The 16303-nt window shown below is 40.3% G+C and overlaps 1 protein-coding gene and 1 long non-coding RNA gene across 16 annotated transcripts in view; one reads left to right on the forward strand and one right to left on the reverse strand.

The window, feature by feature from the left end:
* The window catches only part of ZDHHC13 (zinc finger DHHC-type palmitoyltransferase 13), a 137939-nt gene extending 123994 nt beyond the window's left edge, over positions 1–13945 (reverse strand). For all 15 annotated transcript variants that reach the window (XR_014837203.1, XR_014837201.1, XR_014837196.1 and 12 more), the window contains exon 1: positions 13833–13945. Coding sequence is in view for 1 of the 15 variants with exons in the window: in XM_021083254.2 (XP_020938913.1) it covers positions 13833–13859 (27 nt within the window). In the remaining 14 variants the exon portion in view is untranslated. The remainder of the gene's footprint in view (positions 1–13832) is intronic.
* LOC146405339 (uncharacterized) overlaps positions 1–16303 on the forward strand; it is an 855846-nt gene that overhangs the window by 793140 nt on the left and 46403 nt on the right. The window lies entirely within an intron of this gene.

Raw genomic sequence — 16303 nt, forward strand, 5'->3', positions numbered from 1 at the left:
ACAGTAAGAAAATTAATGTCACATTCAATTACATCATGAAGCATTTGGTATTATCAACAACATCTGTATGAGTCAATGGCTTTTTGCCAGTCTTAGAGATATATCCTACAGAAATTTTTCATCTTAATTCTATTCACTAGATTAGATGTTTATTAATACCACAATATTCCAAATTACATATTTTTTCATAAAACAAAGGTCATCTGCAAAGGCACCAATGGATTTTGTTACTAGTGGTAGGTAGAAGGTCATAGCTACTGACAGTAGAAAGGTAGCCAGGCCACTGCTTCAGGGAGTTGTGGTGGACACACCCCAAGGACACCCCCCAATGAATCAAGTTCTTTAAAATGTATTACTGGAGTCCCAGAAGGGGAGGAGAATGTACTTTTATAAATATATGACTAAACAATAGCCGAAAATCTTCCAGATTTGATGAAAATTATAAACCCACAGCTGCTACAAGCTCAACAAACCTAAGCAGGATATACTTCATGATCTTACACCAAGGCAGAACATAATGAAATCACTAGAAATCAATAATAAGGAGAGAAGCCCAAGGAAAAAGACATATTATGTTCAAAAAACAAGGATAAAAATGAACTCAGACTTCTTAGCAGTAAATAGCAGCCAGAGGACAAAAACACAACAGTTTTAAAGAGCTGAAAGAAAAAAACTATAAACCTAGAAATACCAGCAAAAATATTCTTCAAAAATGACGGTAAAATATACTTTTTCAGATAAACAAAATCTGAGAAAATTACCAACAGATTTATACTACAAAAAAAGATAAAGGAAGTTCTTTAGGCTAAAGGAAAATAATACCAGATGGAAATCTGAATCTGTACAAAGAAATAATGAATGCCAGAACTACATGGGTAAACATGTATAATTACATGGGTAAACATAACAAACTTTTGCTCATTTTTTAATTTCTTGATGATGGTAGAGGAACAAAAAGTATACTGTTGTAAGAGATGCTATAATAGTATTTGCAGGTAGTGATAAGTTCAAGTATATAGTGTTAACCTAAGAGCAACTTCTAAATAAATAAAACAAAATGGTATAAGTAATAGGCCAAGAAGAGATAAAATAAAATACTTAAAAGACAATTAATATTTTTTAAAAGGCAGGAAAAGTAGGGAAAAGTAAACAAAGAACAGAGAAGAAAAAGAAAAACAAGATAATATATTTATATCTAACCATACTGATACTCATGTTAAATACAAATGGTCTGAAGAAAATCAAATAAAAGACAGAGATTGTTAGACTGGATTTAAAAAAAAACTAACGACAACAACAAAAAAACCACATGCCATTTATAAGAAACCCACTTTTAGTATAAAAACATACAAAGGTTAAAAGTAAAAGGACAGAAAAAGATATGCCATGGAAAAAACAAAAACCAAAAGAAATGTAATGGCTATATATTAATACAAGACAAAGCAGACATCAACACAAGAAATGTTACCAGAGTTGAGGAGGGACATTTCATAGTATTAAAGAAGCCAATTTATCAAGAAGACATAACAATTTTAAATGTATATGCACCCAAAAAGAACTTCAAAATTCATGAAGCAAAAACAAAAAGAATTGAAAAGAAAAATAGAAAGACTCACAATTATGGTTAGATATTTCAATATTTCTTTCAGTAACTGACAGAAAAAGTAAAGAGAAAACCATACTGCATAGAGAAAAGGAGAGGAATCGGAAAAGGATAGAAAAGACTTAATACTATCCACCAATTGGATCCAATCGACACTTTCAAAAAGCTCCACCCAAATGTAAAACTTCCAGAGGAAAACATAGGCAGAACACTCTTTGACATAAGTCACAGCAACATCTTGTTTGATCCACCTCCTAGAATAATGACAATAAAAACACAAATAAACCAATGGGACCTAATCAAACTCAAAACCTTTTGCATAGCAAAGGAAAATATTAAAAAAATGAAAAGACAACCCACAGAATGGGAGAAAATCTTTGACAACAATGCAACAGACAAGGGCCTAATCTCCAAAACATACAAACGATTCATGCAACTCAACAACAAAAACAACCCAAATGAAAAATGGGCAGAAGACCTAAATAGACATTTCTACAAAGAAGGCATATGGATTGGCCAACAGACATATGAAAAAATGCTCAATATCACTAATTATTAGAGAAATGCAAATCAAAACTACAATGAGGTACCACCTCACACCAGTCAGAATGTCCATCATTAACAAGTCAACAAATAGCAAATGCTGGAGAGGATGCGGAAAAAAAAGATACCCTCTTCCACTGTTGGTGGGAAGGTAAATTGGTACAACTACTATGGAAAACAGTATGGAGGAACCCCAGGAAACTAAATATAGAACTACCATATAATCCAGCAATCCCACTGCTGGGCATATATCCGGACAAAACTTTCACTGAAAAAGATAATGCACCCCTATGTTTATAGCAGCACTATTTACAATAGCCAAGACATGGAAACAACCTAAACATTCATTGACAGATGAATGGATCAAGAAGATGTGGTATACACATACAATGAAATACTACTCAGGCATAAAAAGACAAACTAATGCCATCGCAGCAACATGGATGGATCTAGAGACTCTCATATTAAGTGAAGTAAGACAGAAAGAAAAAGGGAAATATGATATCACTTATTAGTGGAATCTAAAATATGGAACAGATGATCCTACCTAAAAATAACAAACAAAACAAAAACCAGAAACAGATCATGGCAAAGAAGAGCAGATTTGGGGTTCCTGAGGGGGAAAGGGGAAGGAGTGGGATGGATGGGTATTTTGGGGGTTAGGGGGATGCCAACTGTTATATTTGGAATGGATGGGCAATGGGATCCTACTGTACAGCACAGGGAAATGTGTATGATTGGGTCACTTTGTTGTACAAGAGAACTTGATGAAACACTGTAAATACTTCAATAGTAATAAAATTAAAAAACAAAAAAAATGAAAATAAATAAGAAGCAAGATAATCCTCAGAGAGAGAGAGAAAGTGTGTATATGTGTGGCATGTTAGAGAAAGCAAAGCTATGAAAAAATTGCCTGAGAGAAGTTCATATATATTAAAGGTACACTGGGAAAAGTCTGGAAAAGAAAACAAACACTCCACCCAACAACAGAATAGATATTTGTTTCAAGTGCACATGGAATAGTCACCAAGAGAGATAATATATTGTACCATAAAACAAGTCTCAACAAACTTACCTGGGTTGAATTCATACAAAGTATGTTCTCTGACTATAATGGAATTAAATTAAAAATAGGAAGTGATAAATTAGGAGGATTAGAATAACATACACATTACTGTCTACAAAATAGATAATTAACAAGGACCTACTGTATAGTACAGGGAAATCTACTCGATAGTCTGTAGTAACCTACATCAAAAAAAGAATGCATACATGTATAACTGACTCATTTTGCTGTACACTTGAAACTAATACAACATTGTAAGTAAACTATACTCCAATAAAATGTTTTTAAAAACAAAAATGAATAACAAAGGACATGTGGAAATTTTTCAAATATCTGTAAAGTAAACAACACATTTCTAAATAACCTGTAGGTCACAGACGAAAACAAAGAAAAATCAGAAAACATTTTTAACTGAATGAAAATGAAAATATATCAAAAAGTGTAGGATGCAGTCTAAGCAGTGTTTAGAGTAAATTTTTAGCTTTAAAGGTTTATCATAGGAAAAAAGAATCTTAAAGAAATTATCTATGCTTTCACCTTAAGAATCTAGAGAACAAAACTAAATCCAAAGTAGACAGAATGAAGGAAACAATAAAGACAGGAGAAATCCATGAAATATTTTTAAAAATGCAGAAAATCACTGAAACTAAAATCTGATTCTCTAGAAAGAGTAAGTCAATAAAATTGATAAACCTATAGTCAGACTGATTAAGAAAAAAATGAGATGTTAACGAAAAATAGCAGGTTTTAAAACGGGACATCACTACAAGGATCTACAAACATTACAAGGGTAATAAGAGACTTCTGTGAACATCATGACATCAATAAATTCAACAACTTAGGTGAAACGCATAAAATACCTCAAAAGACACAAGTTATGAAAATGGACTTTAAAAGAAATGAGTCATATTATATTAAGGAAATTGAGTTCAAATTTTAAAATTTCCCACTAAACAAAACAACTCCAGACCCACGTAACTTTCAACTGGCAAATTCCATCAAAAAAGGAAGAAATGATACCAACTCCTTCAGAATACAGAACAACTGCCTCCCACCTCATTTTGGGAGGCAGCATTATCCTGATGTTAAAACCAATATACACTACCAGTCAAGAAAACTGTAGATTCAACAGCCCTCATGAACACAGAAGCAAAGATCCTAAATAAAATATTAGCTAAACTGTATCCAGTAATATATAAGGATAATATATATTACCACCAAGCTTAAACATTTCAAAACAAGTCAATGAATTCCCATATTGACAAAATAAAGGATATACATACATCTTTATACACATACACAGACACACACAAACACACACACACTCACTCACTCATTTCAGTAGAATAAAGTACTTGACAAAACCAAACTCTTAAACAGGATTAAAAACTCCTGGCACACTAGGGAAAGAAGGGAACTTCCCCAGCTTGATAAAGAGCATTTATAAGACATCTACTTGGAGTTCCCATCATGGCGCAGTGGTTAGTGAATCTGACTAGGAACCGTGAGGTTGCAGGTTTGATCCCTGGCTTTGCTCGGTGGGTTAAGAATCCAGCGTTGCCATGAGCTGTGGTGTAGGTTGCAGACATGGCTCGGATCTCACGTTGCTGGGGCCCTGGCGTAGGCTGGCGGCTACAGCTCTGATTAGACCCCTAGCCTGGGAACCTCCACATGCTGTGGGAGCAGGCCTAGAAAAGGCAAAAAAAAAAAAAAAAAAAAAAAGACATCTACAGCTTAACAGTAAAAGAATATTTTAAATCTAAAGGCTGAAACAAAGCAAGGATGCCCACTTTCACCACTTGTAATCAACACTGTACTGAAGTCTGAGAGAGAGAACAGCATAAAGGAAAATAAAAATGCATATAGATTAGAAAAGTAAATCCAATTTTACTTGCAAACATGATCATATATGCACAAAATCCCAAGGAATCTCTTTAAAAATTTACAAGAGTATCAAAAATATGAAATGATTTCATACTGTATCCAGCACTTTTAGTTGCATTCAAGGGGGAAGTTTACCTCGAATATCTAGCAATCATTTCCAGAGCTCAAAACTGGCTTATTATTTTATAATCCCATCTTGTTCTCTACTTAAAGTTGTTACCCAGCTTTCATCCACCATATTGACCAGACCCATCTCTCTCAACAGCTTCTCACTGTTTGGGAAAATAAATTCTCAAAGGATGAATACATATTAAGAACAGAAATTTGAAGCAAAATAATGTACCTACATCAATTCTCTGGGAGTTCTAAAAAAGGTTTAAGAAATGGGGAGTTCCCTTCATGACTCAGTGGTTAACGATCCCAACTAGCATCCAAGAGGATGCAGGTTCCATCCCTGGCCTCGATCAGTGGGTTGGGGATCTGGCATTGCCATGAGCTGTGGTGTAGGTCACAGACGTAGCTTGGATCCCATGTTGCTATGGATGTGGTGTAGGCCAGCAGCTGTAGCTCTGATTTGACCCCTAGCCTAGGAACCTCCATATGCAGCAGGTGTGGTCTAAAAAAAAGGATTTAAGAAAACAAAGTTTTACTGAAATAAGTCCATAACCCTGAACAGGCTACTTTGAAGGGGCAAATGCTTCTGCTGCTTCTTTTTTGTTTGTTTGTTTTGGTTACCTTACAGTTAAACTGACGTTTGGCATATAGTTCTGTTAATTTTAACACATGTAGAGAGTCATATAACCACTACCACAATCAGGATCCAGAAATGTTCCAACAACTCAAAAAAAACTCCCTCAGGATATTCCTCTTTAGTGACACCCTCTCCCTACCTCAACTCCTGGCAACTACAGATATATTCTTCATCATGTTTTATTTTCCCCAGAATGTCAAAAAATGGAATTAAACAGAATATAATCTTCCAAGACTGGCTTCTTTCACTCAGCATAATGCTGAAACTCATCCAAGTTGCCGCATGCTATTAATAGCTCTTTCCTTGCTATATAGTATTCCATTACATGACCATATCATAGTTCATCCATTCAAACAACCTACATGGGCTGTTTCCAGCTTTTGGCAATTATAAATGGAGCTGCTATAAACATTCATTTTGTGTGAACATATGTTTTTGCTTCTCTAAGAGTGAGACTGCGTGGCCATCTGCTAAGTAGATGTAAAATTTATAAGACACTGCCAAACCCACTTTCCAGAGTGGCTGTGTGACTTTGCATTGCCACGGGCAACATGAGAGTTCCAACTGCTCTGCATGCTCTCTGGCACTGGATATGGTCAGTATATCCTTGAACCCACTGCGCCAGGCTGGGGTCAAACCCATGCCTTCAGAACAATCTGAACTGTTGAAATCAGATTCTTAACCCACTGTACCACAGTGGGAACTACTCAGTCTGCCTTTTATATAAAAAATTTGTTTTAATTATAAAATGATTCCCATTCAGCTCAAAGCTCCAGCAATACAGAAGTGAATAAATTATGGTGTTGATAATCTGAGCTCTGTCCCTGACAATCTCGTACCAACAGAGATACTAGTATCAACAGTTTGATGTAGCCTTCCTTTTTATGTGTATACACTTTAACACCTATAACATTATACAGTATACATAGGTTTTCTATCATTTCCTTCTTATATTTAACAAAACTTATCACCATACATAGGATCCAATTATATAATTCTTCATCAACTCATCTGTCTTACCTAGCAATATATCATGCACAGCCCTACAGGTTAGTAACAAGCAAAAGTTGAATACAATTCCATTGTATACAGATCTAGCGTAATTTATCCAACCCATTTCCCTATCGTTAGACATGCAGGCTGATTTCAGCATTCACTTCTATAAACAACCCCATAAATAATATCCTGTACATTTTATAGGAGTGATTCCTCAATGTGAGACTGATGGGTCAAAAAAATATATGTATTTTAAACAGAAACAGATACTGACCAATTACCTTTCCTAATGTACGTTTTCCACAGCAAATATGCAAGTTTTCCTTTTCCCCATAGCTGAATATTATCAGCCTTCCTACAATCTTGCCAATCTGATGGCTAAAAAATGACATCTAGTTTTTCATTTGCATGCCCCTAGTTGCTAATGAATCCCCCATTTGTTTGTTGTTTATTGGCTTTTATAGTTTCTCTTTTGGGGACTGCCTTTTCAGTCTACTGTTTTTCTAGTGGATTTTGTATCTTTCTCCTTTTATATGTTAGGAAGATTAAGCCTTTGTTTATGTGCAGATTTTTCATCAAAAAAAGTGACATATTATATAGATACAAATGTAATGCTTCATTAAGGCACTAAGACATCAGCTTTATTTTTCGTGCAGGAAGCGAAGGAGGATTACACATTTCAATGTGAGGAATATCCACAATTAAGAGCATATATTTACTCGGCAATGAATTACTGTGTATTTACGATGTACTAAGCATTTTGCTGGCGACACAGAAGACATGAATGCTTATCCTCCAGGAGTTTAAGTCTCATGGGACAGCTAAGTCGGAGACAAAGAGAGTAAAGTTATAATGGAAACAAAATGCAACTAAGTGGGAAAAGCGGGTGGCAGAGACTAGAGAACAGTAAGTACTTTCTACTCATGTCATCTTTTTTCGCCTAAATCCAGACCTGAGTAAAACCTAAAAGTGATTAATTATATAAACCCTAAGCCTGTTTTCAAAGTCAATGCTCTCCAAAGTGAGGCAAGAGTACTCAAGGCCAAGTACTCAGTGACCCATTAGGTAAAGCTGCTATTATAGTGACTTTTATCTTTAAAAAGAGGAAACCACAAAATGTTATAATTTTGGCTTCTTTAACCTTTATGAATTTTTAGCACTGGTAACCTCATTTGATCTGTACATCAAGCAGGTCACTCCTTCTGGTCTGTTTACAAAGTAACTTGGGAGACAGAGGAAAAGTCCACATCAAAGGGGTTAGAGTGGGACCTTGGGCACACTGCAATATACATCAAGCTAACTAATTTTCAAGGTCTATTATCTAATTTATAACTAATAGCTAATTTTAAAGTTACCCCTCCCCAAATGAGCAAGTGGCTTAAATGATTACTACAAAAAGGCCATGAATTGAAATAATAACAATAGTATAAGTACAAGCAAACAAGAAAATGGCAGGGCTGACACTTCTCATAGCAGGTGCTCATCATGCACCACAAGAAATGAGAGTAAAGACAATCTAATCTGATCTAACAAAAAGCCAGCCTCCCTCCAAAAAAAAATTCCAAATTATCAAAAAGTATGATCTGTAGCAAACTTCTATTTGCCATCTTTGATTCAAAACCTTGAAAAAAAAAGACGTTCCCATAGTGGCATAGTGGAAACGAATCCAACTGGGAATCATGAGGTTGTGTGTTCAATCCCTGGCCTCACTCAGTGGGTTGGGGATCCAGCATTGCCATGAGCAGTGGTGTAGATTGCACATGCAGCTCAGATCTGGCACTGCTGTGGCTGTGGCATAGGCCAGTGGCTGTAGCTCCAATTGGACCCTTAGCCTTGGAACCTCCATATGTCATGAGTGTGACCCTAAAAAGACAAAAGACCAAAAAAAAACAAAAACAAAAACAAAAAAAACCTTGCCATGAGTACATATTGAATGAATACAATTTAGAAACACATTGCCAAATTGTTTTTTTTTTAAGGGCCACACCTTCGGCATATGGAAATTGCCAGGCTAGGGGTTGAATCAGAGCTGCAGCTGCCAGCCTACACCACAGCCACAGCAATGCCAGATCCAAGCCACATCTGCAACCTATACCGTAGCTTGCAGCAACACCGGATCCTTAACCTACTGAGCAACGCCAGGGATGGAATTCGAATCTTCATGGGTATTAGTCGGGTTCTTAACCTGCTGAGCCACAGCGGCAACTCTGCCAAATCTTAATAACAAAATCTTAATAACACCAGGACAGTATGAATTTGGAGACTGGCTTCTTTCCCCAGCCCCGAGGGAGAGGGGAGCTGAACTTTTTGAGTATGAATTTGGAGACTGGCTTCTTTCCCCAGCCCCCAGGGAGAGGGGAGCTGAACTTTTTGAGTATGAATTTGGAGACTGGCTTCTTTCCCCAGCCCCACATCAGGCAGAGGGGAGCTGAACTTTTTAAGTCCCAGTCAACCACATGCCACAAGATCATCCTCATCAACCCATTAGAGTCATCAACAGCCAACAAGGGATGACAAACTGTAGTCAGGACCTGCATGATATGGACCACATAGGTGGAGGGAGACCTGACCTCCCAGCCAGCTTGCAGTGCAGGTACCACTCACCATTCCCTTAATCTCACAATACAGGATGTTTTATAAAAATGAACATTTTAAATCCTGCTTTTCACCATGCAGTGGGGTTTTACTCTAGGGGTGCAAACTCAAAACTGCTTTACTGATAGGAGTGCATGATCAAAAAAGCTTAGGGGCCACAGCTCTAAGCTATGTGTTTTGCCTGGGATAGCACTTCTTCCCCAAATCCTGCCATGAGAGCTACCGAAAGGATGACCTGCTTTGGGGGAGGTTAACCACAGGGACAGTCATATAAAGATGCTGAAGGAAAACAACCATACATTCCCATCACAAAGATTAAAGCAACGTTTGTCATGATACTACATCCTTCTTGGAAACTACTCTCTGGATATCAAAGAAAAAAAAAAAAAACCAATTTTCTAAGTATTTTCTAGTTGTTTCATTTCTACTGTGTTGAAAGATAAAGTCCTTGAGAACAAGGCCCCAAGTCTCAGATTTCAGGTGGGCTGTGTGATGGTGGCTAATCATCTACCCTATTTTTGGTTTCAGTTTCCACATTTGTGAATTGAAAGGAGCAGGTCAATATAGCGATAAAGGTCTTTGCAACTCCTTGTTGTACGGTTCTAAAAAGAGCCATTACAACAGTCATCACTGACATGTGTACTGCTGAAGATGTCACTGCATCAGCAACCACCATTTGTGGCAGTGGAAGGGTAACTGCTACACGGCTGCCTACAGTATTAAAGCAACAAGAAACCAAGCAAATTCTCCTGACACAAGCAAACTCATACAAGAGTTTTCTTTAATCATTCCTTCAGAGAAATATAAAGAATACTTACTACGTACCAATCAGGGTACTGGGTAATTAGGGATAAAAGCTGAATAAAATTCCTGCTTACAATCCATTCATTCATCAGATATTTACTGAATTCCTGCCATGTGTCAGGCACTCTTCCGGACACCTTGATGTGGCAATGAACATGACAGACATAATCCAAAAAACAGGAAGGGAAAAAAAGGATACCAACAAAGATTTGTTAACTAGCTGAATACTCTTCTCCAAGGGGGGCGGTTGGGAATAGAACAAGATATTATAAAAATTATATAAGAGAACTACAGATACATCTATGGTGATTTTTTTAAATTTTTTTATTTTTTGGCTGCCCTGTGGCATATGGAGTTCCCCAGCCAGGGATTGGATCCAAGCTGCAGTGGTGACCTAAGCCATAGCTGCAACAACACTGGATCCTTAACCCGCTGCGCCAGGCCCGGAGATCAAACCTGCATCCCAGGGCTCCCAAAACGCCACTGATTCCCTTGCGCCACAGCGGGAACTCCTCTATGGTGAGTTTTATAACAAAGCCTTCAAGTTCTTTGCTATGTCTCCATCAAGAGAACAGTCTATGTCACTTCCTCTCAAATTTCAGCTCTGTGACTGCTTCATTAATACTGCAGAAGTGATGCTCTGCCAGTTTGCAGGCTCAGGGCCTAGAAATTCACAGCCTCCTCTTGCTGTCTCTTGAAAAGCTCACTCTTGGAATCCAGCCACCATGCTGTCCAGAGGCCCAGGCCACATGTAGGTGTCCCTGCTGAAAGTCAGCACCAACTATTGGACATGAAAGTGAGGACAGCACCTGGTGAGTCATCCCAGGTGATGAGTCTTTCTAGCAGGGGCTCCAAACATGGTGCAGCAGCAACAAACCATCCCTGCTTTGCCCTGTCCAAAATCCTGATGCCCAGTCATGAGCCTGACAATGGCTGGTTTACACCGCTATGATTTGGGATGGCTTGTCACATAGCAATGGATGACTGGTGTTAAGATATGAGAGATTTCTCACATGAAGATATCTTCAATCAAATTATTTTTCTAAATAGTAAATAAGTACTGTTAAAGTTACAGTAGGCATCAATTTAAGAGAAAACCAAGATCTAGAAAACCATATTTAAACTCTGGTGAAATTTAAACTCCCATTGTGGCTCAGTGGTTAATGAACCTGACTAGTATCCATGAGGATGCAGGTTTGATCCCTGGCCTCTTCACTCAGTGGGTTAAGGATCCAGCGTTGCCAGGAGCTGTGGTGTAGGTCACAGATGTGGCTCAGATCTGGTGTTGCTGTGGTGTAGACTGGCAGCTGCAGCTCCAATTCAACCCCTAGCCCACGGAACCTCCACACGCCCCTGGTGTGGCCCTAAAAAGACAAAAAAAAAAAAAAAAAAAGCCAAAATCCTGACAGATTATCAAATAAAACAAAGAGAGAAACAGAGAGATCTGACAGACAGCCATGAAAATTTCTAATGGTATTAACAGAAGTACTAGAGTTAAGTATCCATGTTCATTCATTGGCCAATTATTTACAGAGTATGTTAAAGGTATTAAATGCTGAGAAGAAATATAAAAGGAAGGAGGTTAGGGGATGCTGACAGTGATGATGGGGAGTGCTTGACACACTGAGGTGATTTTGTGTCAAGACCTTACAAAGGTGGGGGAAGTAAGGCATATGGCTATATGAGGAGAGTATTCCAGACAGAGTAAACAGTAAGTATGAAGGCCTTGGAGCCAGTGTGGCTGAGCAAGGAAGAGAGTGGTAAAAAATGAGGTGGGGAGGGGGGGACTAGAGTTCAGAAGGTACAGGGAAACGCCAGCAAAAACCCATCAGCACGAAAGCTGGAATCAAGGGAACCAGATTCAACCTAAACAGGAACATTTTTGACTGTTTTGTTCACTGATTTATCTCCAGCACCTGTACAAGTGCTTAACACCTGGCAGAAGGAACGAAGTCTCGGCTCTGCCACTTAGCAGCTATTTAACTTTTAACAAATGACTCCAAGTTTTCAAGCCTCAATTTTAATCTCTAAAACTGGAATGATAATCCCTCCCCACCTCGCAGGGTCACAGTGAGGATCAAGAACAGGGAAGGGTTTGGCAAACTGTAGCTCACCATATACAGGTAAGACCTCCGTGTTACTACTGAAAAAGTTAATATCAACTATTCTTAACAACAACGATGATCTCTCTACCTTACCCCATTAATTTCAACCTCTGAATCATTCTCTCCCTCCACCTGGCATGGAATGTGGGCAGGGCAACCTTCCTCGTAGCATGAGGGAGGGAACTTTAAGCCCTTGAAGGCTTTTGTAAATGAGTGGCAGTAATTAAGCTATAATTACTCCTACCAGCTTTTCCTTGAAACTCTGAGGAAAACAAAAAAGAAAACGAGACAGAGTTGCCATGTGAAGATTGTACACCCTTTCACAATATCCAAATCTGCCTGCAACTTTGTTTATTCTATCAAAATGCAAGAACACCTGACAACTTCCTCACCTGTACTGTTCCTCCCTTAACTCTACATCAGGCTGTTGCAAGAAGAACGGAAAGGGAAAGCGTGAGACACTCTTGAGGTTGGGAAGATGTTTTTTAGAGGTCAATTAATCCAATCCTCTCAAACTGCCTGAATCCCACTAGGGTCAGAAAATCTACTACCTAATTTACTCCAACTGAAGGCAGCTTCAGTTTTCTCATCTGTAAATGGGGAGTAACATCACTTTCTTAAAGATGCTTCAATCCTGGAATAAAATAATGCCTATAAAAGCATCTGGGCTATACTACAGGCCCACTAAACATTGGCTGAATCCAAACATTGTTCACGTATTCAACAAAAATTATGTGACTATAATATTAAGCTATAATATTATAATACTATAATATTAGTACCACAAGCAAAAAGGACAAAAATCTAGTTCTGGAGCTAATGTTTCTTCTGTAACTTTCCCCACTGGCCCCTTCTGTTTTCTGGAGCTACATCTGGCTTCTAGTAAGACCTCTACAGAACAGAGACCTTTGGGATTTTGCAGACAGCGATCATGTACCTCCCTTTCCACGCCTCCTTCTCCAGCCTAAATAAACAGCCTCAAATCTGTCATGGAGTAAGCAAGGATGTGGGAACAGTAGCTACAACAGGGCTGGGTGGGGCAAAGGCGGGTTCCCAGGCACCTCAGCAGAAAAAAGAAATCAGCAGAAGCTCCCAGACTCCAGGCCAAGGTCAAGACCCGCAGGTCCAACTCAGGTGTGTCACTTGACACCTCTCCCAGGAACAGCCATCCGCCCCTCCCAGGCCCCACAGCGGTCCCTGCCGGGCACTGGGGGTACCGGCCCCCAGGGCCGCCCGGGCCGTCCGTGGGTGGACGCTGGAGGGCTGGTATGGCACTCAGCCCTGTGTCCTCGCCTTTTCTTCCCCGTCGCCTCTGAGAGAATTCCCTGCATCATTCTCGGTGTTTTCAGGCTTTCCCCTTCCCGGACCCTGCCCCTCTGCCCCTGAATCCCTCCTGGGAGATACCTCACACCCACGCCCTCCCTCTCTCCACAGTCCCCGCTACGCTCTGGCTCCTTGAGACAGCCTGCGCCCGACTACACTCACCTGCGAGCCTAGCCCCGGCCCCTCCATGTCCCCGGTGGCGTCGGCGGCGACTCAACGAAGTGCGGCCGCAACCCGCTGGCCAGCCCGCCTAGAGCCTTCTCTACTCCCACTTCCTGCTCGTGGCCCCGCCTCTGCCACAGCTCCCTCCCCCACCGCTCGAGCCCTGCGCCGTCAATCGGTCTCGGAAGAGCCAATCCCTGCCCTCCTCTAGGCTGGAGGCGGGACTTTAGCGCCGCCAGGAAGGCTAGTGGGCAACCGCGAGCCAGAGGCCCCGCCCCCTCCCCGCCCTGCAAGCAAGAACCAGCTGGCGGAGACTAAGCACTACTCACCCAGGTAGGTATCCACCTGTCCTGCATGCTTCATCCTGCATATCGTACAGGTCCAGGATCAGGCTGTTATTCTGAAGTCAGCCACCATCTACCGAGTGCAAATCTGGACATCGCTGCTTCAAAGCTGGATGACCTTGTAAAAGTCTCACTTTACCTCAATTTCCTCATCTGTGAAACGGGGAAAATAAGAATTGTCAGAAGGATTTACATGAGAAAAAAGATGTAAATCCCATTGGTCAATGTTTGACATAAGCAGAAATCAATTTTTAAAATGTTAACTATTAAGGAGTTCCCGTCGTGGCGCAGTAGTTAACGAATCCGACTAGGACCCATGAGGTTGCGGGTTCGATCCCTGGCCTTGCTCAGTGGGTCAAGATTCCCGCGTTGCCGTGAGCTGTGGTGTAGGTCGCAGACGCGGCTCGGATCCTGCATTGCTGTGGCTCTGGCGTAGGCTGGCAGCTACAGCTCCGATTCGACCCCTAGCCCGGGAACCTCCATATGCCGCAGGAGCGGCCCAAGAAATGGCAAAAAGACCAAAAAATAAAATAAAATAAAAAATAAAATAAAATAAAATGTTAACTATTAAAACGTTTGACACTTTCCGCTCCTGTGATCTTGGGTAAGTCTCTTTCACCATCTGGGGCTCTGTTTCCTCACACAAAACAGAAAATACTTGAGTTCTACCACTCAGACTAGAGGAGGATTGGGCAAGAGTTCCCCCCAACCCCCACCCCGCCCGCATTCCCCTCGCCCTTTTGTGGACTGCACTGAAGGAGCCGGCATCCAAACTCAGCTTCAAGGACAGCTATGAAGCTAGGAGAAGGCTTGGTTCCACCCCTTAGGGAGCTCCAGTGGGGCAATGGGGCTCTTCTACTTCAGCCTCCCGGAAAACACTGGAGCCCAGCCCTTAATACAGTCTTTGCAATTATTCCTTAATGTATATGTTGCCAGACCAAACCTTTAGAAGTTAAACTGGAAAAGAATTAAAAAGTTTTGACTCCAGTACTCATTAAGACAGTTCTAGGAGTTCCCGTTGCAGCTCAGCGGAAACAAATCTGACTAGTATCCATGAGGACGCAGATTCGATTCCTGGCCTCGTTCAGGGGGCTAAGGATCCAGGTGTTGCGGTGAGCTGAGGTACAGATTGCAGATGTGGCTCGGATCTGGCATTGCTGTGGCTGTGGAGAAGGCCAGCATCTACAGCTTCAGTTCGACCCTGAGCCTGGGAACCTCCACATGCCGCAGGTGTGGCCCTAAAAAGACAAAAAAAAAAAAAAAAAAAAAAAAAGACAGTTATAAATCATAAGTGTCTAGAAGTTGAACCAAGAGCTGGGTTTTCCTATGATAAATATTGTAATACAATATAATTGTAAATTTGTACTGTTATGATCATCATTATAGTGTTCCTGCCTATTGGGCACACTCAGTCCTGAGTTGCCGCAAAAGCCCAACGATAAGGTCCCTTCAAGGGTGGGACCTTATTATATCAATCTGTGACCTCCCAGTGCCTGGCCACAGCACTGGGACATAAAAAAGGCTTGGTACAAGTTTACTAAGTGGATGGGCGGATGGAGAGGTGTGTCATCAGATTCTATAATATGAGGAAGGACAAATTGAGTGACAAATAGAAGTGCAAGCAACTTCCCTTGAGAGTCAGAGGAGCGAGCACTTAATTTGGACCGGCTAGGATGAGACATTGGGCAAGGCTTCACAGAGGAGAGAGCCTTTGGGTATAGTCATTTTGCTTAGCGAGCAAGAACTCTGTTTGTTGATCATTTACTATGTATCAGCCCTGGTGACAGTGTTTTTGCTTATAGTGTGTCTAATCCATGAGATGGGTGTTATTTTCTCCAACTTCCAGAAGGAAAATCTGTGGTTCAGACTGATTTCATAAACCCTAAGTCACTAGTGATGGAGAGAGGATTCAAACCCAGGTTTCTTACTGCCAACTGCTTTGGCTAAAGCAGTTTCTTGTTTCACTTTCAAAGACTAAATTAGAAGATGTTTTTGAAATTGAGGGGAGCTTGAAATCTGCTATTTCAATGCTTCCTCATTGATATCCAAAATATAAGGAGATTCTGGAACAAATAAATCCTCATTCTCTACTCTTTAGCAAGGCTCCGCTTCCCTCTGCTCATTTGT

This window comes from Sus scrofa, chromosome 2 (genome assembly GCF_054392235.1).
Source record: "Sus scrofa isolate SSC_HxYL_T2T_F1_AM1 chromosome 2, Sscrofa_HxYL_maternal_Yorkshire_Landrace_v2.0, whole genome shotgun sequence".
Lineage (NCBI taxonomy): Eukaryota > Metazoa > Chordata > Mammalia > Artiodactyla > Suidae > Sus > Sus scrofa.